This window comes from Acanthaster planci, linkage group LG01, assembly GCF_054643075.1.
Source record: "Acanthaster planci isolate LZ-2023a linkage group LG01, COTS_SCS, whole genome shotgun sequence".
Lineage (NCBI taxonomy): Eukaryota > Metazoa > Echinodermata > Asteroidea > Valvatida > Acanthasteridae > Acanthaster > Acanthaster planci.
In genome coordinates, this window is record NC_141777.1 from 5,786,377 (window position 1) to 5,812,790 (window position 26,414).

Sequence of the window (26,414 nt, forward strand, 5' to 3'; positions counted from 1 at the left end):
GTATGTCAACATGTATTTGACGTCTATTCTTATATTGCCTTTTTTATCTATTCTATTCTACTTTAGTTTTACCTTGTTTTGTTTTTTTTATTGTTTTTGAATGCTTTATTTATGTATGTATAATTTTTAATTTTTAGTAATTTTAGTATTTAATTGTAAATAGTCTTTTTAATACTTTTGTTAATTGATACCATTCCTCTAAGTGGCGGTTCTTCCGTTGTTGGGTGTGGTGAATAAATAAATAAATAAGAATACACAGTTTCATTCTTAAAGAGGGTAGAGAGAAACGTAGCAGGTGGGCCAAAACTAGGGATGGAAGAGGGGGGTAGACCTGACTGTACCAGAACTTGTAGCTATTAACGCTTTGTACTTCTAAACTCTTCCAGCAAAGATTAAAACAACAAAGTGCCATACTAATTTGAAGATTTTAAGAGCTCCAAGATTTGAGGGAATCCTTACTTCTATATACACTAAGCATGAGCATAAGTAAGTATGCCCTTGTAAGCCCCATCTTGTGAATTACGTAGTTGCCAAATGTACTCAGTTTTGTCTCCATGCAAGATATCCATAACATAATTTGCCATTAATATCGAACCTTAGAAAAAATTTCCTAAACGCACAAGTTAACCATGCGTAAATAACTAAGTAAAAAAATGACATGCACCATGCAGAATGGACCCAACTCATTACAAACTGTGCAGATTAATTCAATTTCCTTCATCCAAGAGGTATTAAGATTCTTGCCAGAAATGTTGCCTCAAAATACAAGCAAAACTTGAGGTGCAGGCATAGTTAGAGCTCCATTTTTTTTATTAAATCACCGCTGAAGATGTCAGATCGTTTACATTAATTCCTAGTTGGTTTTCTTACAGAAAAACCAACATTGATTGGTGAACCATACTACAAGCAAACATGAGTCGGGGTACTTTTTACAACAATCAATCATAATCAATGCACTGTCAAGCATCCAAGAGGGCAAGCAGGAAGTAGAAATTCCCCACAATGGCTAACCTGGATTTGTCTTTGTAGATCCTGTTCACAATTGGTAACAAAGGCATATTGAGACACAGTTATAAGCAGTCACATACACAAACGGCAGTCTGTCTCAGGCAAGCGACCTTACAAACCTAAGTTTCACTTGGCATTGGCTGTCAATGGAAATACATGACCTTCTGGGGTGAGCCGTAGGTCTCGTGAGCCAATCAGTCTGGGTTGCGGCAAGATGTGCCTGGACACTGAAAATGCTTATCAGAGACACTTTCGAGCATTCACTCGTTTTCAACAAACTTAACATGGTCCATATTCACGTGGAAACATAATGGCTATGCCATTTTAACAAAGGAAGAAATGTCAAATGGAAAGGCAACCTCAGATTTATTCCCATAAGAGCTTTTGGTTTAACCAACTTTCATGGAAATGTGTTTAATACATTGAGGGGGTCCAGACTACCACACATTATACAGACCCAGACATTTCTAATACGGGCGATTCACAATAGTGTGCCACCTAGTGTTTGCAACACCTTGGCCAATCATAACACGCGAAATTTGTCAACCCTTTCTAAACGCGCATTGGGTCGACGAATTTCGCGCATTGTGATTGGCCAACACATTGCAAACTCTTGGTGACGCACTTTGGTGAAACAGCCGTATTGTCCCCTGACAATGACAAAGGTAAATATATAATTTATGCAACACTTCAATAACAATGCAATGGTATCAATGGCATTTTCAAAGAAAGAAAGAGAAATTCACATGTCACATAAACTGAAAGCAGCATAAAGACACACACAAAGTTACATGAAATTGCTGTCATAACGGGATAACAGAAAACTAATGGACACCAACAAGGAGTAAGTAACCTTTAATGGTAATCTGGACAAGACTTCACCGTTGACTCCTTGCACCATCTTACCTGGTTATAGTTGATCTTGTCTTCTAATGCCGCCACACTATCTGATTCATCTTGGCTGGTCAGTCGCTTCTTGGCATCAGTCAACCAACTCTGGAAGATCTGCGCATCATCCTGAGGGAAAAAAGAGATGAACAATAAAGAAAGTTTTAACGAGACAGTCTCTGAATGAAGGAATAAAATATTCTAATCCACACAGTGGCACCCTCCAACGGACATGAAAACGAGAAACTGGATAGGGTTTCAGGGAAAGCATGTTTTCTCGATAATCAAGTCGTCCATTTTGCATATCCGATGTCCTACATGTATAGGCAGTATTGTACGGGCACGTGTACAGGGGACAACAGGGGTCGTACAGGTAACCACTGACTCATTCATGTGATCAAAATGTAAGATTTACATTACAATGGCTATAGAGACTTTTGAGTGATAAAAAACTGACCTGGTAATCAACGTTCAACACCTGAAAAACACAACAGTTCACCAGCTGTCCGCACAGGATTTGTCAATTTTGTCAATGTTCTCAACTTTGTCAGATTGACAACAATTTCTGTTAGTTTTACTCAATTAAATCTAATGAGTAAAGCTCAATAACGTAAACCTTCCCAGACAGAAATTTAAATTTGTTCGCAACCTTCCAACAATACTATCACAGCCACTAAAATGTGGAGAAAATTATCAACTTCCTGTAGTGTGCAAAACCCTCCACTGGAGCATCCACGCACATTGGTTAAAGTGCAAACAAGCAGTTGCAGACAGAACTCAGGCACAGAACAAGATAAGTGCGGTGACTGTTCTTTCTACCGTACCTGGAAGGCTTTCTGTCTCTTATTCTTCTCCCTGAGTTCTTGTTCCCGTTGTTGGGCCTCTGTTTCCAGTGTGGACATGCGCAAGTTGAGGTCCGCCAATGCTTGTTGGATCAGCTGCCGATTCTCTTCGTTGGCTTCGAGGAGGACGGCTTGGCAAGACTCGTTCATGACCTCCAGCTGGTCTTGGAAGGTGTGGATTTCATCTTGAAGGGCCTGGCGGGGGAAACAAATGTTGCAAAATTTGGAATTTGTCAAATCTGGTAAAATACACAAAATGTCTGTGTAAACACTGTACCTATTTTTGACTTTGCCAGAAATGTGCTGTCCGAATTTAAAACACTTGAAAAATCCTTACGGAGTGATCATCCAGCTGAGCTTGTGTATCCTTCTGCCAACTGGATGAGAAAAGCTTCAGCTGCACATTGTCAAGCCAACTGGAGACATTCTGCAGAGCTGTCTGGTAGGCCGACTGGAACTCATAGGCCTGCTCTAGTCTGGTCTGTTGGTCTTCAACCTATGGAGGGCACATGGTCAAACATCACAATCATCCACAGGAAGAACTCTCACTCTGAATGTATCTAGATACCCTTACCATCACAGGTATTTGCAGCCACCGTACTGGTGCCCCCCAAAAATGCAAAATACTAGTTGAAACTTAATATGCTCAAACATCAGAATGTGAAACAATTGTAATCTTGCTGGTGGCCATTTTGCCATTGGCCCTTTGATAGCAATGTGATAAGTACCAGCACAAATTCATCTTAGTCCAAAGCTATACTATCATGATAGCCACAATGTGGATACATGTAGCAAGGAATTTTTATACTTCTCAACTGGAGAACACCAAAGTGTAAAAATACGGGTTTCTTCATCACTGAGGTTGTTACAGCAATTACCTCATACAGTCTTATGCTTATTTTAAATCTAAAACGATCACTATGTGCTGTCAATTTTTAGCATAAATGTAGACTCTCTTATGTCTCTTCATTTAATTTTCAAAAAGACAAAACAAACGAACTTGTTACCTGACAAATCAGCCAACAAACCAAATACAACCAACAAATTGTAAATGCTGATTTCACTCCATGATCAACGTTAGCAATCTTAGCACAAGACAAACTGCTTATCAACATAAAAACATCAATACAAAGAGGCTAAAAAAATGGTTTTGTTAAAAATTTCATTGATAGGAATAAGTATTTCAAAATTGTCGCAACAATTTTTATTTTCTCATCTTGAAATACATTTCAAAAAAATAATGCCTAAAATCGGAACAGTTCCCACAAAAAAAATGCTGTATCACAGGTCATGTCAAATACAGTTTTCAAAATGTAAGAGTTATATGTACATCTCCTCCGCAGTAAACATGGCACTGTCGCTGCACTTTATGCATCAAATTATACATAAACCTTCAGCATAGTAAAAAAAAAAACCAATCACCTGGCCTCACTTCTTTACTCTTAACCACAACCCATTGCTCCCTTTTCCCCACCTGTTTGGCAGCAACCAGTGGTTTTAAGACCTTAAAATAGACACAACGGATCCCTATGGATCTAAGCCTTGACCTAGTGATGCCTAGCCAGAAAGGTTTCACCAATGAACATTGGTTACAGATGTGCTAGTGGATGGATTTTGAAGTCTGTTTATATTCAAAAATGTCACTATGGATGTTTGTTTAGTCTCCTGCCTGTAGGATTTAGTGAACAACTTCCCACCTTGGATCAAAAGACTACCAGGTTGACAAATGGATAACAAGTGTTGTTGAATTCACGTTAAATCTATTTTTGCCAAAGCTAACAAGGGATTTGGTTAAGGTATGCTCCTAACCAGTAACATCCTGGTACTTTTTAATGGCACATGAATGGCCAAGTGGTAAGAGGTTTGGTCAAGGGATGTGTTCCTGAACATTAGTATCTTGGCACTTTTCATGTTACATGAATGGCCAAGTGGTAAGGGACCTGGCCAAGGGATGTGTTCCCAAACAATGTACATGTATCTTGGCACTTGCCATGGCACATGCGGCGCCAATTGTTGTTTGTGGTTGTTAGCGTGACTGGACGATGCTGCGACACTGTCTCTGTTGTCACCATGTTTTACGTTTTTTAAGGATTATTAGTGCTTTGTACATTTACTATATATTATTAATTATCCAGCAACCTGTGCTGATGAGATTTGTACTGATTTCACCGGGGATCCTAAGGATTTTGCCTCTCATTATCACTGGAGGACTGGCCTTCACATTCCTGCAGAAACAGAGAGCTTTGCAGGTTTGAGTTCACCCTCCACATTTACCATGCTCCATCACAGGTCTCGCATCCTCTATGTTTACCATGCTCCATCATGGGTTTTACACCCTCCACGTTTGCTACCCGCCATCACAGGTCTCACACTGTGTGTGTCACTCACATCTCCCCTCCCCCCATCTCCCTGTAACACTTTACTTATTGAAATTTATCAACAACACTGAATTCCCTACAGACGCAGTGTCCTGGTGCTGGTGTAATACTTCTTGTTGACTTTAACAAGTTAGGCACTGATCAAATATGCTGACTTACAGGCCTGGTGCAAGTCCTCAATACTCCAACTACATGTCAAGCTATTTTTGATAAAATTTTCACAAACATTCACCGCCATTATCAAGAGCTGCAGTCTGCATCTCTATTGAGATTGAACGACCACAATACTGTACTAGTATGGCAACCAGTTGTTCCTGTAAAAAGGAGTAATCACATCTATAAAAGAATCATCCAGCCCAACAGGGACTCTAGTCATCTCCTGACAAATGGATCTGTAATTATGAGTGGACTGAGGTCAAGTTAGCTACATCCCCAAACTCCAACGCAACAGCTTTCTACTAAACATGGTCGGACACCACTGATTAACATTTTCCAACCAAGATGGCTTCGGCTCATAGCAGGGACTAACCTTGGAATTCTCCTCAAATGAAAGCACTGACTGTAAAATGCCAAAGGACTTTCTCAACTAGCAAACTCTCATTGTGGAGACTGTTGCGTAATAAAGTTATCCTGACTTATCAAGTGTGCCAAACACATCATTTATACTTGGAGTGTCACCAGGCTCTAACAATCCAACCTAGGCCAATGACATCAACAGATCAAGAGAATGACCGGGCATATTTTTCCCTGCATTTGTCTCATCTAGGTCCACACCATTTGAAACTGCGAATGAGATCAATTGTTGTTTATCTCAGTAGCTGACAACATCCCTGCAGTGATCCCAGCTCCCTTCCTGCTTATTTAATACCTGCCATCGAGCCGCCTCTCATAATATCACCAGCAGATGTACACATGAGCCTTAAGAAACTGAACTGTAGCAAAAGGTCATGGTTCCCCCTCGCCTGATCAAGGAATTTGACTGTGAAGTTTGCTTTCCTTTAGCAGAGATTTTCAAACATTCTCTACGAGATGGCGTGGTTCCTGATATATGAAAAAAGCCATTGTTGTTTCAGTCCCTAAGTCACACCCCCTGAATATCGCACAGTTAAGCCCATTGCTTTAGCTTGTATCTTTGCAAAAGTTGTTGATGATTTTGTTGTTAATTGGATAGTTGATAACATTACTCCTTCACTAGACAACTATTATCAGTTTGGTCCATGAAAGGGATCTGCAACTGCTCATTGCCTTATTAAATTGCTTGATGAGCCGTATAGAGAAACTGACAAACCTAAGATATCTGTAGTTGTTGCAACTGATTTTTCAAAGACTTTTGACAGTAAGCCATCAGCTGAGTGTGGACAAGTTTTTAAGGCTAGGCATCAGACCCTGCATTATTCTCCCCCCCCCCCATATGCAGTTTCCTTTCTCACCGCTAACACTGCATCCGATTCGGTGGAACCTTATCTGCCTGGGTAACTAATAATGCAGGTGTCCCGCAGAGCACAAGAATAGGACCAATCTCATTTCCAGCAATGATTGATGACACCAACCTGTTAACCCTAGAGATACTCAAAACAAATATGTCAATGACATGGCACCTTTTTGCCACTTGATAATGTTGGTGAAGCAAACTATCATGCAACAGGAAGTAGATTGCCTCAAACATGGGTCGAACAACAATATCATGTTAATCAAAATAAGTGCAATGTCATTACTATTTGCTTCTAACGGAATCCTGTAAAACAAGTCTTACATATCAGACACTCATCTCTTCATCAAAAGAGTTGCAGTAAACCTCTGGGCCATACATGCCTAAGCCAATATCAAGTGGGATGCCCAGTTTAACAGTGTGTGAAGATCATTTAACCTTAAACTATATTTTCTAAGACAACTGAAGCATTGAAATATACCCTTGTGTGACCTTAGAACTGTGTCTACATGTATTAAGCCCATTGTTGAATATGCCTCTCCAGAGGAAAGTGTTTTGGGTTATCCTCACTTATGATCACTGCAGGAACCACTCGTATGAAGAGATTTGTAATGAACTGGATATCCCTCCGCTATCCAAAAGACTGGAAATGCCGACGTTAAACTTTGCACATCACTCCTCAATTCTAATAAATTTCATGATTGGCTTCCTCCTCCCAGAAATCTCAGAAACTCCCATCTTCTCACAAGGGTGAGATGTAGAACCAGGAGGTACCAAAATAGCAGTGTTCTATCTATCACCAGGTTGATAAATGAGTTTTTTATTTTATCTTTGAGTATGGTCTTACTCATTACCTAGTGTGATGTTTTTATTCTGATCACATAATTAGTATTTTTAATATTAATTTATTTAGTCTTTCCTGACTCTTTTTATGCTTGCTCTTGTTTCCTTTGTCATATTTTAGCGCTGATGTTTTTATTCTGATCACATAATTAGTAATTTTTAATGTTAATTTATTTAGTCTTTCCTGACTCTTTTTATGCTTGCTCTTGTTTCCTTTGTCATATTTTAGTGCTGATGTATGTCTATTTTTTATTTGTTAAGTACTGTATTATTTGTGTGCTACGTACACATACACATCGTGTAGTTTTTCCTTATTCAACTTTTCTTGTTGCTTCTGATAGAACGGGAAGTCTGACATAATGGAAGTGTGAACAATGGAAGAAATGAATGACTGAAAAATGCCACTCACAATTTACTGTGTGAGGATTTGCTTCTGTTACGATAAAAAAGACAAAGCCACTGGTAACAAGAAAATGAAATCTCTTAACACCACACGATAATCTATCCCACTGGGTAAAATTTTGCCCTGTTTGGTCAAAATTCAGAAATGAAGGTCAGCATCGTTTTGAAGTGTTTGTACCACCTGGGAATGAAATGTCGTACCATTCCATTCCAAATTTGTGAAGTGCCTTTCAATTTGTTTTTCCAATGCAAAGTATTCCATACAAATACTGAACCCCAGACTCGCCCCGAACCAAAGTCAATATTTTCAGACAAATATTGAATGTTCCACAATGGTTTTTAATTTGATAAATTCCACATGCTGGCTTCTCATTTGAGTTAGCTCAGTAATTAAGTCAGTGAGCTCTGGAAGTCGGTTGGCAATGAAGTAAATTTCATTAGACAAACTGAACAGCAACATTATCAAGGGCAGACATAATGTGCAGAACAGAACATTGATTATTAAAGATGACACCAATTTACACTCCATCCCAGATATTAAAGAGTATTCCTGTGATGTTCTCATTTTCCAAACAGCCCATGACTTCTGCACAATGTCTAGGAAATAAAGAATAGGATGATGATGTCCGGAATTATAAAATGATAAAGGACTAATTTAAAATCAACTTTGAATGCTAATTTCACAATACAAAGTACAGATCAGGCTAAATTTTAAACTGAAACAGGTTTTCTGCAGAAGAAACACTTTATGACTTTTGGTAATTAACAGCAAAGCTTAACACTATCGTTCATTGAAGAACTATTGAACTAATCAGCCAAGAAAACTTTTGCTGTTATCCAGGAAATAAGTGAAGCTTCTCTTCAGTAGTTTTTTAAATCCATCATATTTCCACAGGTACTCTACTATTCATTTAGAGTTTTTTTAAATAAAGTTCTTCAAAGGCAAATCCCATCAATCTAATCTGACTTAGGTGTACAACCTAAATATTGCTGATTTTGTCATCAAACCCCAACCCCTGGGTATGTGGAAAGTTACATACAAACAGGATGATTCAGTTTTCAACCCAAGTTTGATTAAAATTGAAAAAAAATTTCTATTTTGAAAGTCTTACTATGCTCTTGACATCAGCGGACTCTCAGTATATTCGCTCAAGACATTTTCTTATTACTCAGTGGTAACAACTCACCTGAGTTTGCATTTTTTCCCAACACTGATTGAGAGCCTTTACAGATGCCTGCATGTCCTCCTCTGCTTCCTCTGACCTGTCCAGCAGGTCAAAGGTCAAAGTTCGCCTTGCTGGTGCTGGGTAATTTAAGCCATTAGTCTCCTGCAGGGAAGAATGTGTAAAAAAAAATTGAAAGTCCCTGATCATGGTATGGCTTTTTTTTGGTATGGCTGTTTCGAATATGGCTGCAATGATGCATTCACTGAGACACTTCTTAGCTAGCCTTCCTCACTCCTTCTTCCCTGTTTTCATTGCTCGGCCCTAATCCATTCAACCGTTTAGACCAGCCTTCTGCTTATTACAACCAAACCTGGCTGGAGACGAATTTGCCTGTACGCCTGCCCTCGCTGGTCCTGCATTGAGGGAGACATTTCTTTCGTTAGAAATGTCGGGACCGAGTTGTGAGGACAAAGATGTGCCCATTATGATTTTGTCCTATTCAACACAAGTCCCCACAACTAAACGAAACATACTGTTTGACAGCAACATCACATTATCCATTTCTGGGCTGAATAATGTTCATTGAACATACATGGAGGTTAAAGAGATCCGCTCATGTGTGAGCATGCCAACTTGAGCATGAACAAGAATGCTATGGAGTCTGGACATACAGGTAGTCAAGCCATTAGCTTTTAAAATGAACAATGCACACGCAGATTAAGTTGAGGTCATTTTCAAAAAAATTATACAACTCAATGAACAATCCTGACGGTACTCTCAAAAAGAATTCTGGATGTAATGAAGTATATCATCATTGTCGATGCCGGTTTAGGATATTGTGCAATTTTTTGCTTGAATTCTAGACTAACTTCATAAAAAACATTTGAAACTGCTCCTTCACCAGAATAAAATCCTCTATCACCCATCCCGTAATACATGTAGCTACCTATTTAGGTCATTTTAAATTGTTTGGAATTGATTGGTAACATATTTCAAGCTGAAATTTTCATGTGATGTGTCAACTGAAATTCTCCTTTCCCAAAACGAACTCTTAAAATTTGCTCCAAATTAAATAAGATATAATGTTATAAATGCAACAAAGAATTATATTTTGATTGCAGCTTCAATGCTGAAATGAAAACCATTTCAGGTCACAATATTTGTTACTGCTTCACGATGCCCAAAGGGATCTCTCTAATTGAAGTGTTTTTAAGAGCACGTTCCTCTCCGAGTGAGCTAAGTCACTCTGTGTTACCTACCACATCATACAATGAGTATTTCATCTGTTTCTTGAGTGTACACACCAGAGGCCTCTAGGGCACCCACACAGTGGGCAAAGGCTGTATGCACTAACTATTCTGCCCTTCGAGGAAAGATTTCACTCCTAAGTTGCACGCAATCTGCGTTCTGTGCCCAGTGTATTGCCTGAACCGATAGCCACATTCAGACTGTGTTTCCGTCACCTTGGGGGAATGCTCAGAAACGGCGCTATACTGAGGAATGTAATATGCGTTGAAAACTGCAATGTAACTGTACTTGTTCATTATAACAATCAGTTATATTCTGCTTGATATCAAATGCCATAAATTATGTGCAAAGCACAATGCATCATTTTGTCAGAACAAGAATGATTCTTTTAATTAAATTGACTGACTGACCCTGTGAGTCTGTGTGGATGGATAACAAAACCAAATTAATTAAGCACCAATTTATATTTGTTGATTCTTGCAACAGTCTCTCCATCTGCACTGAGTACAGCAGTAATAAGATTACTTTTCAGAGGTACAAATAACCTCATATTATTCATAAAACAATGGTAAATTGGAAGAAACTGTAGCTAAGGGTCTTGCATAGGAACATAAATGATTATTGACAAATACAGTAATACAGAGCCGAGGAGAAATGATTACTTACAAGGAAAAGTAATGTTCCCGGCAAATACTCACTCAATTGCATCAAATGCAATATAAAATATACCACATCTAACTTGGAAATGTCATTTTGCTCATCAAATTTTCTGTGTTCAGCAATCTTCCTTGATCAGAAGGACCCCCTCATTGGTTGAAAAGAACCATGTTGGTGGGGAGTGTTTGGTTCGTAGTGATATGACTTGACACATGCAGGGTTTCAGGCGAGTCAAAACACTTCCCTCAGTCGTTCGGCGGGCAAGTTAAAATATGTACACGTTCCTTGTTTTTCTGATGTGATTTAAGAAAATAAAACAAAGTCTTGATTTCAAAGCTTTACCTTTTGTCTGTCATGAATGTAACTTTATTTTATTGGAATCAAATAAACCCCAACATTGCTTCTGACTCCACCTGGAATCCTGTGTGTGCTGGGACAACGTGTACATTGTACCTAGTACCTATCATCAACGCATCAACGATAGTTTCTCCAGTAGTCAGTGACCTCTATACATGACCAATATAATTAACATACAATTCGTACTGGGAACCAGATACCAAAAACTGATACTGCGCCCATAGATTGGTGCAATCCGGTTCGTAAGTGACTTCATTGTACTACTGATCGCAAGCCCCTCATTGGACAATCATGCCCGGGTGAGTGAGTAGGGAACGGGAACCAGTCTACCTACGTGATAGCAGTAAAAATCTCTGCGGGCTAATAAAAATCACAATTTACTAGCCTGACGGGCTACTGTCAGAAAAAATAAAGGGCAAGCACCGCACATGCATTTCAAAGTTGTTTGTGAACCAGGGAAGTGCAGTTCCCACCGAAGGAGCTTCCATTGCTAGGAAAAATGTGCCCTCTCTTGGTCCAGCTTGGGGCTCATAATCAGCTGGATCTAAAGTCAACTCCAAGTTCAAACCTGGATCTTAACAGCCTTTCCAAGGAAAAAGTCACAGATATCAGCAAGTCTACTTGCCCACTTACCTTGGGTCTGGCATACTCCAGGGAGGCCAGTAGCTGCCGTTTCCTCTCTGCCTCCTGGCTGGAGATCTCTTGCCACTTGGCTCGCATCTCGGACAGCTCATGGTCCTCGGTGTCTTCGTCCCTGCCATTCACTTGGCTGCTCTCCTCCTCTGTGGGGGAGGTAGCTGGGTGGGTGCGTCGTCGTGTGCCTCGGCGAGCGACCGATTTCAGCAGCGCCTGGTGGGCAGACAGCTCTTCCTCCAGTCTCTGAGGACCGAAAGAAAAGTTCAAAAATAAAAACTTGAGGTTGAATGCGAAAAAGAACACAGTAAATATAGTTCCGATATCAAAAACAAAAACTAATGGCAAACGCCAGTGAATAGTGTTTACCTTTTTGGTGCGATCAGAATCAATAAAATGGTTTTATTTCTTAAAAAAATACTTGTACTAAATTAATGCATGTAAATCAATGTCTTTTAAATATAGACTCTTATACATGCTACATATGACATGCACAAATACAACTCACATGACGAAAATTAACGGTTCAATCGGTAACAACGCCAAAGGTCACATCTGTTTTAAACTTCCCTCTGGAGAATATATGGTTCACATAGATCAGTGTTTTATCCTCACGTGTGGCAAAATCTTCATACAATTGCCATGCAACCTAAGTCAACATGAACCCACAGACTGCAAACAGACACTGTTGGAAAGGGAATCCCATTCAAACTATGAGTGCCATTTTTAATCTTCATAACCATACCTCACTGTTTTAAATTGTTCCAGAAAATTTAGTCATGTCTGTGCTTACATATTAATAGCTAACCTATTAGTAAGATTTGCGAAATAAAAGTTTAATAAGTCAGGCAGGTCAATATCTAAAGTTAGGTCCTGCTACATGTAGATTTACATTAAATCAGATATAAGGCTCACACTGTAGTACAGTGGAAATGCATGTAAAATATTTAGATGTCTGCACTGCCCTATACCATGTACACAGCTGCCAAATCATAAAAGTAATTAAAAAAATTATGTTTGATACTCCAGCAGGAATGTGCAAAGTCTTCTCAACTCCTGTACATTCAAGAAAATTGAAAAATTTACATAAACACAACTGTACACTAACAGCAAACTTAATATAGTCAACAAAAAAATCTTAAATGTTGAAACCAAAAATAGCCAAATTCTCTCATCTCAATTGGTGGATTTGAGAAATAGAATCCTTGGTCCACGGTTGACTCCTGCACCAAAAATGTGCATTTATGGCATTATGTGAACAGTGAGAAATCCTGAATGATTCAGGACTGTGCAATGTTCACAGTCAGTCATCAGAGAATGCCTTGTGTATTTGATTATCAACAGTTGAGGAAAACCAAGCTCATAAAGATAGGCTGATCTTTTGGGCAAAGCCCACTTTGGTATAACAAATCCGTTTAGCAAATACAAATAACAATCCCATTTGGTTATGTTTAGCCACAGGAACAGACATTTTATTACAGACCCTTGGGGGATGACATTTCTGGACAGCAATGTCTTAATGACAGCAAATGCTCTCTTGTGCATGATTCCGGCAATTCCAGAACATTCGTGTGTTATGTTAATGTTGTGGGGCACAAAACAGGCAAACGTATGTGGCAAGATTCAGAGAAAACACTACTGCATCCGAAAAAATAAGACTCTTGGACAAGTATTCCATGCATACATGTATGTACATGTACATATGTACCATTCAGTTTTTTTTAATCCAAATTTAACTAATTTTAATTCCTAGAAAACATTTTCTCAAATATTACCAAATCTTGAACCAAATTTTTGGCAGCATTCAAATGATTAATACTTGGTGTTTCATATCATATGTATTTATTACAATGACCACATTTAGTTTCAAGTTTTTTCCCTCTTAAAAATATTTAAATTATTATATTCATATCTGAAGTACTTTCCAAAAACATTCGCGGGTCAAAATGTATGACACACAACATTTTAAACAGAATTCAACTATCAACTGGTTGAAGGGATGCCAGGATCATGAATATATGACCACTGGCAGAGAATAACATGGTTGAGAATGGCAGCAGTTTGACCAGCTGACGAGAAAGTGCTCTTAGGATTTCATCATTAGTGTGAAGATGTCACGTAGTGTTGAAGCAGAATCAATGATTTGTTTAATGACAACTTGTCTAGGCCACATCTGGCAAATGCCATACATATTCAGCGATAAAAGCAAACATCAATGTGGTTATGTCACAGTGGCATTTACTACTTGTGCATGAAAAGTTGAAGCAGAACAATCGACTTTCAAATTAATTTGTTTAAAGTGAATTCAAATGTAATGACTTCCTGAGATGGCATGAAACACTGTCACAAAAGTGTCCAATCCAAATAAAAAAGAAAGTTGTTTAGTTCCAACTTTCTTCAGGAAACAGAAAATATTCTTGATGCACTATCCTGTCCAGGTAACTCTCATTAAAGTTATACAAAGAGAGGGAGAGACAGACACATGTCAGCAGCATCAGGATTCCAAGGCCAAGCTTTATGCATCAATGGTGGTTCCTCTATAGTAACACAAAGATTAGGGCCACCATACAATTTATTTACCAGTATCTAACAACGTGGATTTAGTTCGCTGTAGCTTTTCCAGAATATTTTTCACGTAAAATCAATGGGGCAGAACGACAAGAGCAGATTATGGCATGTGAGCAATGCAACACTATTCATTCAGGTGTACATGTAACTTAACCGTCAACAAGACTACAAGTTATAAATAGCAGTGCAATTTCTGTTTTCGTTTTCCGTTCAACTGGACTCTTACCCCAAACGGAGATAGCAGATGAAACTAGTAATAAATCCAGAAAGGGCTAATCATTACATCAACAGATGAATATACATCCCTATTTTAATTTCATTTTGTGGAAAACCGGCCCAATGTGAACCTCAGCAACCCAAATTAAACATCAACAAAGAACATGTTCATTGTTCAAGGTCGCTCAGTTCCAAACATGGTCTACAATATAACCTCTATAAAGAGACTGGGTTGGGCCTGACAAAAGCTACTAGCTTTTGACATAGATGCTAAACCAACATAAACCTAAAAAAAACAGGTGGTACAATAGCTTTTCATTAAATTTATCATTCCACTTCATGTACATTTTTTTTCCAATGATGCACTTTGACTTATATTATTTTACATTGTAATACATTACATGCGATGTATTTACAAATTACACCTGATACCATATCCTTAGCATTATTTGAAATTTTGGATTTTACCACCAAGACCAGAATACGAGTAGCCAAAACAGTGCACTCTTTGAACTTCAGTCGTTCCCCTCAACTCGAAAAACAACTCCAAGTCTGCACAGAATTAACAGAATTCCCAACAAATGATAAAGGGTTACATGTATCAAGAAATGTAGGGGTCCTTTTTTGGCTCTGTAAGTCTCTGCAACCTGATTTGACACTAATTAGTATAATGCCTTAGGTGCCCCAAGACCTGCGGGTGCTTTCAACCACTCCTAACTACCTGGGCAGGGCCACCTGGGGTTTGGTAACCAAACTAGGCATAGTCAGGCTCTTGTTTCAGGGTAAGATGAACTGGGATGAACTTACCCCATAATCATTAAGTCTGGCCTTCTATTTCAGGATACACACTTTAGGAAATAATTGGGGCCCAGTTTTGCAACACATCTGGAACACTGAAAAAGGGTATATTTGAGCGGATTGATATTAAAGGCACAGCTTTATCAAAAAGAGATATTCACAAGTATTTATCACAGGAAATATTATGGAAAAGATTATCTGTAACATGGTTTAAGGGTCGAGGTCAACCACTTTATTGTTGATTTGAGTTGGCAGGAGCATCCAACTTATTGATTCATGTATAAATCATGTTAAACTCCAAAGAATAAGTCATAAACTTATTTGAATTTCAATTTTGATATATTTTTGAAATTTCTTTTCTAAAAATTCAGAGGGCAAAACTTCTGACTGTGTGATCATTTCGTTGTCCACCTACCACAAACCCACTCTATTGGGGCTTAAACACTTCACTTTGCAACCCTGCTGACTATGACTACAGGGAAATGACAAGAATGGCTTATTTGTCCCCATTTAAGTGAACACCTGTCGAGAACAAGTGTTTATCCCCAATAATCCGTCCAGCAAGTGGAAAGCAGGTGTCTAGTTAAGTCTAGACACTGAGCAACCTCAACTGGAGGGGTCAACAGCACTGTGAGCTAGAATGAAGAATTAAGGAACAAGAACAAACTTAAGCAAACTGAAACAACGAGCAATGGCTCAAGGCATGGTGCCAAACACAGCAAGGTGTCCTATTGAAGACTAAAAATCACTTCGAAAAGGAAACTCCAGAAAATACACAATCTCAAGATTTTCAATCACTAAGGTTTTCACCTCTGAAATGCCAAAATGTGCTCTTGGCAAACATCATGCCACAGTCAGATAACACTTACACAATGATCTGGGTTATGGTTTTTGTTTTTAGAAACGCCCTTTGATTGTTAATTTCATGGGCTCTTTATGATCAGTTCAGACAGGATCATACCATTAAAGCATTGTGTAATGTCTACCTTCAACTTTCATTTGATGGATGATGACGTACATATACAGCTTAAGCCAGAAAGAACAGTGCAGCATTGAATTTAAAAGGCAAAGTTCCGGATGGGTCACAAACAATTCCTGTCTTGACACTTGAAGTCAGCTCACATTCACTCAAATGAAGCCCACATCAGTCATGAGGCACCTCTTGATAATACAAACCAACAAAGATATAGATGCAGAATATGCAAAACCTCCAGTGTGTGCAGTTTTGGGGAAATCATTTTACATACTAAAATGTTTCTTCCACTTTCACGTTTCTCTGGCTAAGACCCTGTAGTTGAGGGATGGATTATTTTAAGGTGATGATTATGAAACTGCACTTCAGTAAATCAAATCACCAAATCAAACTGTCCTTCTGGCAATTTCAAAAATGTCTCTAATAAGAGAAGGTACCACTTTCCATTTTTCATCAAATTGAAAGCGGAAAATCCTTCTCTTTGGCCTGGCAACTGTAAAAACAGTGAAATAGTCAACATTAATAAAAATTTCAGTTTGATTGAACAGTTTAACCAGAGCTTTTTATTCAGCTTGGGTCCATCCTATTCAGTGGCAGCAATATCCAAACTGATGAGTCACTCCATGCTGTCTTGGCCTCAAAAAGGTTGCATACATTTCTGAATGTACATGTACATGTACATCTACACTGTACATCTTTCCATCAATTTCTTCAATCAACTTGAAACAACCATTTCTCATGTTAAATGCAACTATGGGACTTGGGATATGCGAGAAAAGTACATTTTCTTGGACTGGGTCTATGGAGAGGCATGAACGCATAAATTAACCTTTGTCGTATTGCTGATAGTAATTTGCTCCTGGCCTACCCATCCTATGAATTATTCATCAGAATGATGAACGAGATACAAAAAAAGCCTTCAGACTGTGGCCAGTGCATCCGTCACTACAGGTCAATTGAATAACTACCGGCACATACATAATGGGCCTGATAAGGATGGCTAAACACATGTAATTCAGATGTCTTCAGTTTAAAAACAAATTATCATAATTCATATCATTTGGGCATAAACAGTACAGAGTAATATTTAACTTAAATTTTTGAATAATAATGATGATCTATGATACAAAGTTCATCCAATTCTGTTCCGTTACCTCCACATATCAGTTACCTAATCTAATTTATCAAAAACAAGCACAATAACAGACAGCAAAAAAATGTAAAATGCCTGACTTTGTAGGGGAGTGTAAACAGTCACAAAAACTTTGCTTATGCAGAAGACAGAAAATTTCATGTAAACAGATCAAATATACATAAAAAATACACATAAATGAAATAAAGCCTGTGTTCTGTAGACCTGCTGAAGCAGGTATTTTTTGACAGTAGGAATAGTAAACTTTTCCTACTGTCCAAAAAAAATTTTTTCTCTAGTTCCAACATAAATTCTGCATTTGGAAGATGAAATGATAGACATTAGATACACCTGGTTCCCATAGACATTCTGCACTGAAATAATTCTCAGTAATAACGGACACAAACTAAAAATCAGATCAGCAACAAAAAAAAAAGTAAACTTAGATAATCATGGTGACATACATGAACTTGTACAAGCCAATGCCATCGGGAGGTATTGAGAATTTTGAGCTAAAACAGTGATAAAATCAAATACTTCCTGATTATTTCAAAGGTAACTGAATTCCTAATTCTCATACTATGACATTTTCAAATTACAATACTATCTTTGCGAACTAGACAACAACGAGACAATAGACACTTAGTGCTGCCTGACAACCAACAGCAGATGCAACATAACCACCTGCCATAGGCCTCAATGAGTAAACACAGTGTGATATCTCACACACTAGGCATACACATGACTCAGTGGGGGGCTGGGCAGCAAACAGTTGCTTTAAAAAAAAGATGCAGGGAGTAAAAAAATAACGCAGTGGATTTTGACACTTCACTCTGACATTTAGGCGTCTGAGAGGGTAACATATTAAGTCAGGTGACAGTTTATTTACTGTAGATCTATTAAAAAAGAAAAATGTAAAGTTGTTTTCATTCAACGGTAGCTAGGCACATAACAGCTGGTTCTGTTCCAGCTGGATCCAGTACTTCAAGACATAGCAAGAAAAAACACAGAAACATCTTTATGAAACCCCATCCACATACGACAATGTACTTGACATTTCAGCAAGTTCATCATAAAACAAGCTTTTAAGGACAAATTCACACAGCTCGTTCATTACTACTTTGATGACAAACGTGTTGGTTGTGCAATTTAAAATGGTCTTACATATTCTCGATGACTGGTTTTCAATCTTTTCGTCTTCACTGGAGAAAACATGATGCGTTGTTGAAGTTATGTCACATGGCACTCAGAGTCAGATGTATTTTCCAGGAAACATCCAGTCAGTAGCAACACTGCCAGCAAGATACTGGTTTTCTCGTAAAGACGTCAAAGGCACTTACATCCCATAGTTATACACACCATTCCAATGCTAGCTGGCTCTATCTGATGATAACATCTTGTAGCAATATTCCATTAGTAAACACCACTTTATTGTCATCACAAACGCCAACATAATTATGAGAACATGCCCGTGTGTTTTCGGCTCATTTATCACAACGCAGCTTGAACTGTTTGCACTATGCAACCCGATGAGGAACCACCGACGACTTATCATATGAAGTGATCTTTGGACTGGCGAGTACTGGTTATATTGTCCCACATCTGTGTTCCAAAATTGAGTTGCGTCTGTGATCAAGTGATGCAGCTCCAGTCACAAAGCTCTCAGAAGAAGACATCCATGTTGACAAATGATGCAAATTGTTACCATTAACACCTTAGTCATCTCTGTGGAACATGGCAGGAAGTCTCTTCATTTCTCCAAGAAGAACCATCCAACGAAAATCCCCCTTAAATCCACCATGTCAGCAACCCACACACTGGAAATTTCCGTACGATACTGCACTATTGTCCTGGTAGAGGTGGAGAGTTTTTTATCGGCTCAAACACATCATTGTTATTGCCAGAGCTCTAGTCCATGTGGCTCTCAGTTTGGTTGCATAAGTACAATACTCCACACAGAAAACCAATACACATACACATGTACCTGTCACTCCCAACACAATGAAAGCATTAAGCGACATGCACATGTAAAGTACATGCAGCACAGCCTAATGTGATTGGTAGCACGCACAGCTCCCTCTCGTTAAACCGTGACCTTCATAAATATTCATGGTTTCAAGATGACTTGCTGATGATAATGAGGCCTCTGTGAGGGCGGTGGGACTGATGAATGAATGGGAATCACCTGAACTGGGAGCACCTGCTCACAGAGGCTGGAGTCTGTGGTCACAAAGCCAGGATTTCCAGGTATTTTGGTGCATGCAGAAACTGCCCTTGAGGCAAAGTGACAAGATTTATTTGTAGGAATGGAAAAAGGCACATTTCAGTGTAAGGTGTAAAAAGCATTTTAAAAAGATAAAAGGTCTGCATATCACCAGTGGTAAATTTTGAGTGAAGAGGTTGAAGGGGCATAATGGGAAGGCCAAAGGACGGGAGGGAATAAGAAAGCTACCAAAAAATGCAAATTGATTACATCCAGTTAACCCTTTCTATCCACACAAAATTTTATCATCCAAGTGAATTCTGGAAGGTGCCTTATATTCTCCAGAATTTCACCTGAAATGTCTGAGAATCAGGCACTGAAGCTGATTGCCTTTCAAACAGTCACTTTTGTGTGGGAGGACACATAATAAGTTGTTTATCACCAAACTGTACATAATACATCCTTGACCACTTTCACTGAGTAAATACTAGTCTGAGTTTTGGAACTCTTATCATCAATCCAATAAGAAGTAAGGCCAAACTAACCCCGAGGCTATAGATTAACATTGTGTCTGTATATTTATATACTCATATTGAAGTCTACCGGTACATATCAAACTATTGACATGATAGATCATATATCACAGCCCTTGCAAGGGCTCTAGCCTCAAGATATAATGTAATGAGTGAAGCTGAAGTGTCTTGATGTCCACTGAATCGGGTCAACCCTCTCTGGGTCAACTCAGGCCAGGGACAGCAATCTGACAGACAAGACTGCCTCCACAGGGGTTATCAAGTTAATTTACTATAGGTACATATTACACCTATATATATTTATATATATTTATATATATATATATATATATATTAAGAGAGAGAGAGAGAGATAGTGCTTTATATATAGAACTATATTATTTAATTTCATAATTGTACAGCGTTGTAGTTTTCAATATAATTTATGGTTTTAATTTTAATGTAAGGATTGTAACATTTTTGTGGATTTTGTGCATAAGAAATGATATTGTTGTTATTATGATTATTATTAATCACCCTTTAGTACTTGGGGAATTTAAACACTTGATATGACTGCTGTCCATTCTGACATTTGTTGTAAATTCATGCTCTAGTAGTTCTACCACCTAACTAGCCAGGATTGCATGTGAGAAAAACATGTGTTCTTAAGAACATGTGGACCAAAAGGTCAAGATTTTTGTGAATCCTTAGGGCATTTTTTCTCTGCAATAACCATTTTTTCCTTCAAATAAAAAGGGGCACGAGAGTGTGTGTACATGTCCAAGTACTGTATGTGTGTTTGTTTTTTATTCTGTTATCAACTACAACATATTCTAAAGTGCTGGGTTCAAGTCCCATCCGAGCACACTTGCGTTTTTTTCACAAGCTTGGGGAGGGGGGAACATTAAGTATACAGTGATCTGATACATGTAGGGCAGGGCAAAAACCCTAAATTAAATTAACATCTCCCCAACGCAAATCAATAGATGTAACAGATGAAATAGATGTTCTGAAGCAGTTAAAATGCACCAGACTACACTCCAAGCATTATATCTGAATACTCCAAGCTGTTCCAGGGAATTTTTTTCATATTCTCATTTTTTCCATTTTATGGTTAGATCAATAATTTTAACATTAATTAATCTCTGAACTGTACAATATGCACCTCATGTTTCATAACATGAACATCACCTTGAAACATCAGAGCAGTGGGGACACTTTAAACACTTCCAAAAGTGCACTGCAAAAACGTCTGAGGCATGCCATACAGTTTCAGAAACTGATATTTGCACAAATAGACAGTGTAAAATCGATGCCTTGATCATTTTGGTGGTAATCCACTCCAACCAGTCAAGCCTTGTACAGTGAGTGATGCATAAGGTATAAAAGTCGTTTGTTTGGTTAAAGACAAAAAAGAAACTGCACAAGGTGAACCATCCTTAATCTGTTTACTGGAATGCACTGTTCCACAGATCTTCCTGATCTTTCCCTTTTCTTTCTGTTTCAAGTCACGGCAGTGCACACTGCATTAATCAAATGCAGAGAGCCTGAAGATTTCATGGTTTTTCTTTGGATTAAAAATCAATACAGCAAGAGAAGTGCAAGTGGGTGGATATAAATGAATTCTGGGAGGGACTGTGGAACATTTAAGCACCGACTTGACATTTAGCAGAGCGACGTACTGTCAGTATTAGAATGGCACAGCTTGTTACACCTCACAACATTTATCTATCAACTTTCTCTTTCTACATCCAAAGAAAAATACTCAATACTGTTAAAATTACATGGTTCCTATCCTAGAAACTGGAACATATATGGCTTGGCTTATTAATTTTTGCTCATCACTCCCGTTTGTAGCTTGATTTCAAGTTAAGGTCAGAGTGAGCTATGTATGTGCACATTTACGACTGGTCCGTTTCATTTGAAGGAAAGCAAAATTTTAATAAGATTGTTTTGGAAGGGGACAAGGGTCTATTGTGCAAGTTGGATGCAAAGCCCGATGTAACATTTGTTAATACCAAAGAAAAAACATTGAAAAGTGTCTCCATATCTAATTTTCAGAATAAAGTCTTTTTTTTTTAAATAACAGGTAAAAGTATGTGCAACTAAAATGGCTTTAATTCTCTACATAATGTCATTGGCTACAATGAAAATAGCCAAAATGATCAGTTTACTAAAATTCTACAATTAACTGAAACTGAAATTTCTTAAAATCTTGGGTTTTTTAAAAATACTACATAATGGTTTACTCGTTACATGTAAACAAAACAAAACTACAACCACAAAAAGACAATTATTTCAACCAACAAAGGTACTGAGTGCACCGCAGCAATACAGTGTTCCTACTTTTTCCCCTCTAAGATAGTGTAGTGCCTACAGCAAGCATAGGCATCACACCGAGACACTGACATTCATTCATATGCTCAGCAGCTGATTTCAAAGTGAAAGATGAGAACAATATGAAGAGAAGTAATCAGTCGCTTAGCAACTGACAATACACCATCTCCAGTGTGTACATATCATTCATCAGTGTAGACGAACTAATAATAAGCATTGAAAATATATATTACCATTGAAGCTGTTCTTGGGCATATCGTTCACAGAAACGACATCATCTGGATATTATGTCAACAATTTTAACATTTTGAGATTGATTTATTGCTAGGAGTCATTTGTATTATGAACTGAATTATGCTTTGCAGTACAGTGCTCCATACGACAAAGAAATTGTTATGACACTGGTGTCACTGTGCATGTCAACACATAACTGAATGCTTGATTCATTCTAGTAGGCATAAGCTAAAATACAGCCTCCTAAAGTGTGAAATATTTCAACTCTATCCCTCATAATCTGCAACCAGCCAAACTCCAACACCTGGGCCGGTTGGAACCTGTTAGGATGAGTACTGCACTGACATACTGGCTGTGTTTAATGTGGGATTAGAGATACTACAAATAAACAGAATCAAACTGCTTATGTGAATAATTAAAATGGTGTTAAGATGAGGAAGGTTCCTATTAAATCACTCAAGGGAGACAGGGTTAACCACTTGCCGCCGGGGACTCCGGTTTCAGGCACCGTGTGTTTATACGCGTGGCCGGGGTCTCTGAAATCGGACAAAGGGAACTGGGTCTTGTAACAAAAGACCGTACTTGGAACAGAAAACCAGGCTGCTGGGCATTACCGACATTTTTTCACTCTCAATAGTGGAGATAATCCAGCCTTGTTTTGAAACAGTATACCACGGTTTGGGGCATTTAGTGCGAGTGGATTACCACTGGGACAAAAGCTCTCCACTACCGCAGCGATGAGCCACACAGCACCGCTGCAAGCTAATCTGTGCGCTAATGACAAGAAGTCAGCAGCATACTGTGCCAAGTTCGTGAACAAAAGAAAGTTACATAACACTGCACAATCTGGGCTCTTTTTACAAGGCTGCAGGCCTGGCTGAAATACTCGGATGTCAATAGATTTTGTCTGTCAAATAGAGTGGTCACCAGACAGTAATTTGTGTGGGTGTAAACGTCCATTAATTGAAATAATGAATTTTTGAAGAATTTTGAAAACTGAAAATCCTGAAAAGGTCCTGATTATGTGCACTGCATTTTTCAAACCGCCCGGCAGCAAGTGGTTAATGTCATCAAAATGAATAAAAGTTGAAATGCTATCTGATACTTGTGACACACAAATAAATTACATATATGTTACTCATTAATCTTTAATACTTTTCCTCTTTGATTATAATCCTTTGTGGAGTTCTATACTGTTCTTATTCATCAAATACTGGTGTAGTTAACTTTTGCAACGCTTCATTCTCATACTAAATAAATAGCTAAGTGAAATGTTTGTTAAAGAGCAATGATTTTTATCAGCCACAATACGTAAAAAGTTTAAAAGCAATGCAAGTATTCCTGATCTGAAACTGATTTGACTTACCTGTTGCAGGTCCATCTGTCTCTGCAATGACTCGGAGCCGACGTCGATGGGCAGCGACCGTCCCTCCATCCCTTCAGTTGCTGCTAGGGTGGCAGTTGTGGCACCACGGTGCGCGGCCAGCCACTCCTGTAGCCGCTGCACATCGCTCTGGTACTCCTCCGCCATCTGCTGGGTGTTGCGCCGCATCTTGAGCAGCTCCTGCCGGTCGCCCAGGTCCCGCTTCAGCGTCTCAGCACGGGTGCGCAGTAGGGCGGCCAGGGCGGAGGTGGTCTCACCCTCACGGGAGGGGCAGTTGGCCTGGATGTCGTCCACAATGCCCTGCACATCTTGGAGCTTCTGGAGTTTGCGACTCAGCTCTAACTGGTGATTCTGTGGTCGGTTTAGAAAAATACTCAAAATCAGATTGAAAATCATGACTTCCATTACAGGACAATGCAGAAATGCATTACCCTAACAGCCCTTATTCTTTAACCTCTTGGAAGATTAATGACTGAAAGGGTAAAAGAATTATATGAAATCTGATAGGTATTTCTGATTTAATGATCATCTTACAGTAACCTCAGCAACTGGCTTACAAAGCAAGTTTTGCTGTTGCTAACGACTCTGAGCTTACTTTGCAAGTAAAGAGGTTCCATGCTAACACTGTTAGCACAGAATACTCACCATCAGGATTATTTCCTGCCCCATGAACACATCAACAGTCAGTACAAGTGTGAATTTTCAACCAACATTTCTAAGAAATGGTCATAAATCAACCATAAGAGAGTTATCCAGCTTCACGTTTCAGCTACTGTTTTCTTTTTGGCTTTGATTCAGAAAATTGCAGATTATCAGGCAGACTCCAGATTTAAAAACTTCTCAGTTTTTGTTTGACCTAATGTCGAGCCAGCTTCAGTCTCTCTCTCCACCCCGGTTTGTGTACGTTGACTCAACCACATTGACCTTCGCACCCCCAGTTCCCCAAGAGCTAAATGAGGCCTGAGGAAGTTTCCACAAGGCAGCAATTCACTGACCTGATTGAGCACCAGCTGCTGTTGGATTGCCACAACGCTAACCTCAGCTTGAGAGGCTGCACCCTGCCCCTCCTCCTCAAGGAGTTGGACGAAGTTATCCAACCACGTTTCCAGTTGAAGCAGCTCGTTCTTACATGACGTCAGCTGGCTCTTCAGCTCCTCCTGCTCTTCCCTCTCAATCTGTCAGAGTTTTAAAGGGTGTCATTCATCTTCTTTTCAAAATGCAAAATACACCTCACTTCGAAATCAATGGAATCTAAGGTTTCCTTGATATTCAAGCATTTCATATAAATACCACTTGTAGTTTGTCCTCGTTTCTTACTCCCACTGTACAAGTTGTAAGAAACTCACATGCACGTACTAATCCAGGTTTCTGACAAAACTATTTCATTATTCCCTTTAACGGTGTGGTTATCCTAGGTCAAATAGTCTGCACATCGTTGATAACTGGGTTTTTCAGCTGAATCAGATAACTCACGTGTAGTTGGTTGAGTTTGTCCAGGCTGTCACTGAGGAGATTGCCCGTCCTCTCTCTGAGAGATGCCAGCGTTGCTTGGATGGCATCCCTGTTGCTAGCGTCGCCGCGGGACACCACCTTATCGCCTTTCTCCTTGACTTCAATGATCTTATCCTGGAGAACTTCCACCTCATCCAAGATGTGCTAGGGTTGAATAAGTTTCCACAACTAGGCTTCAAATCTATATCAACGATCTGACTATATGCGTTTGCTCAGCAAAACAGGCTTTCCAGCCAAAATTGTAATAATGTACTATGGCTTATGTCAGATTTTCAGTTATATTTTAAGTTATGTTTCACACTAAAGCCAATAACAAAGCTTGCATAGGCTACCCTTTGACTTTCAGTATGTTATCCTTCACAGCAGTGGGAAATACATACTGGCTAACCAAAATTTATTGATTTATTACATTAGATCACACAAAAAAGTAGATTCTCTAATATTTTTGCAGTCCGAGAGTAGAATAAAATCCAACAGCATCAAGACTTACACCTAAGGTAGCAATTCCCTCATCTAGGTCTTGCTGATCAATCCCTTTTAGCTTCTGCTCTGCAGCTTCCAGTTGGATGTTCAGCTCAGACAGAGCATTGTGGTAGTCCTCTTGGCGGGCTAGAGCGTCTCGCAACATTCTCTGTTTCTCTTCCATCTTGAATGTATAAAGAATCATGATGGATATTTCCAATCCAGTTAACCC

At 38.9% G+C, this 26,414-nt stretch overlaps 1 protein-coding gene across 6 annotated transcripts in view; it reads right to left on the bottom strand.

Annotated features, from left to right (window-relative positions):
• LOC110981942 (muscle-specific protein 300 kDa-like) overlaps nt 1-26,414 on the bottom strand; it is a 160,665-nt gene that overhangs the window by 41,902 nt on the left and 92,349 nt on the right. For all 6 annotated transcript variants that reach the window (XM_087145834.1, XM_087145836.1, XM_087145825.1 and 3 more), the window contains 9 exons: nt 26,211-26,366; nt 25,682-25,864; nt 25,204-25,383; nt 24,191-24,559; nt 11,852-12,097; nt 8,978-9,118; nt 3,076-3,234; nt 2,721-2,933; nt 1,915-2,025 (listed from right to left, as the gene is read on the bottom strand). In XM_087145834.1, coding sequence (XP_087001960.1) covers nt 1,915-2,025; nt 2,721-2,933; nt 3,076-3,234; nt 8,978-9,118; nt 11,852-12,097; nt 24,191-24,559; nt 25,204-25,383; nt 25,682-25,864; nt 26,211-26,366 — 1,758 coding nt within the window. The remainder of the gene's footprint in view (nt 1-1,914; nt 2,026-2,720; nt 2,934-3,075; nt 3,235-8,977; nt 9,119-11,851; nt 12,098-24,190; nt 24,560-25,203; nt 25,384-25,681; nt 25,865-26,210; nt 26,367-26,414) is intronic.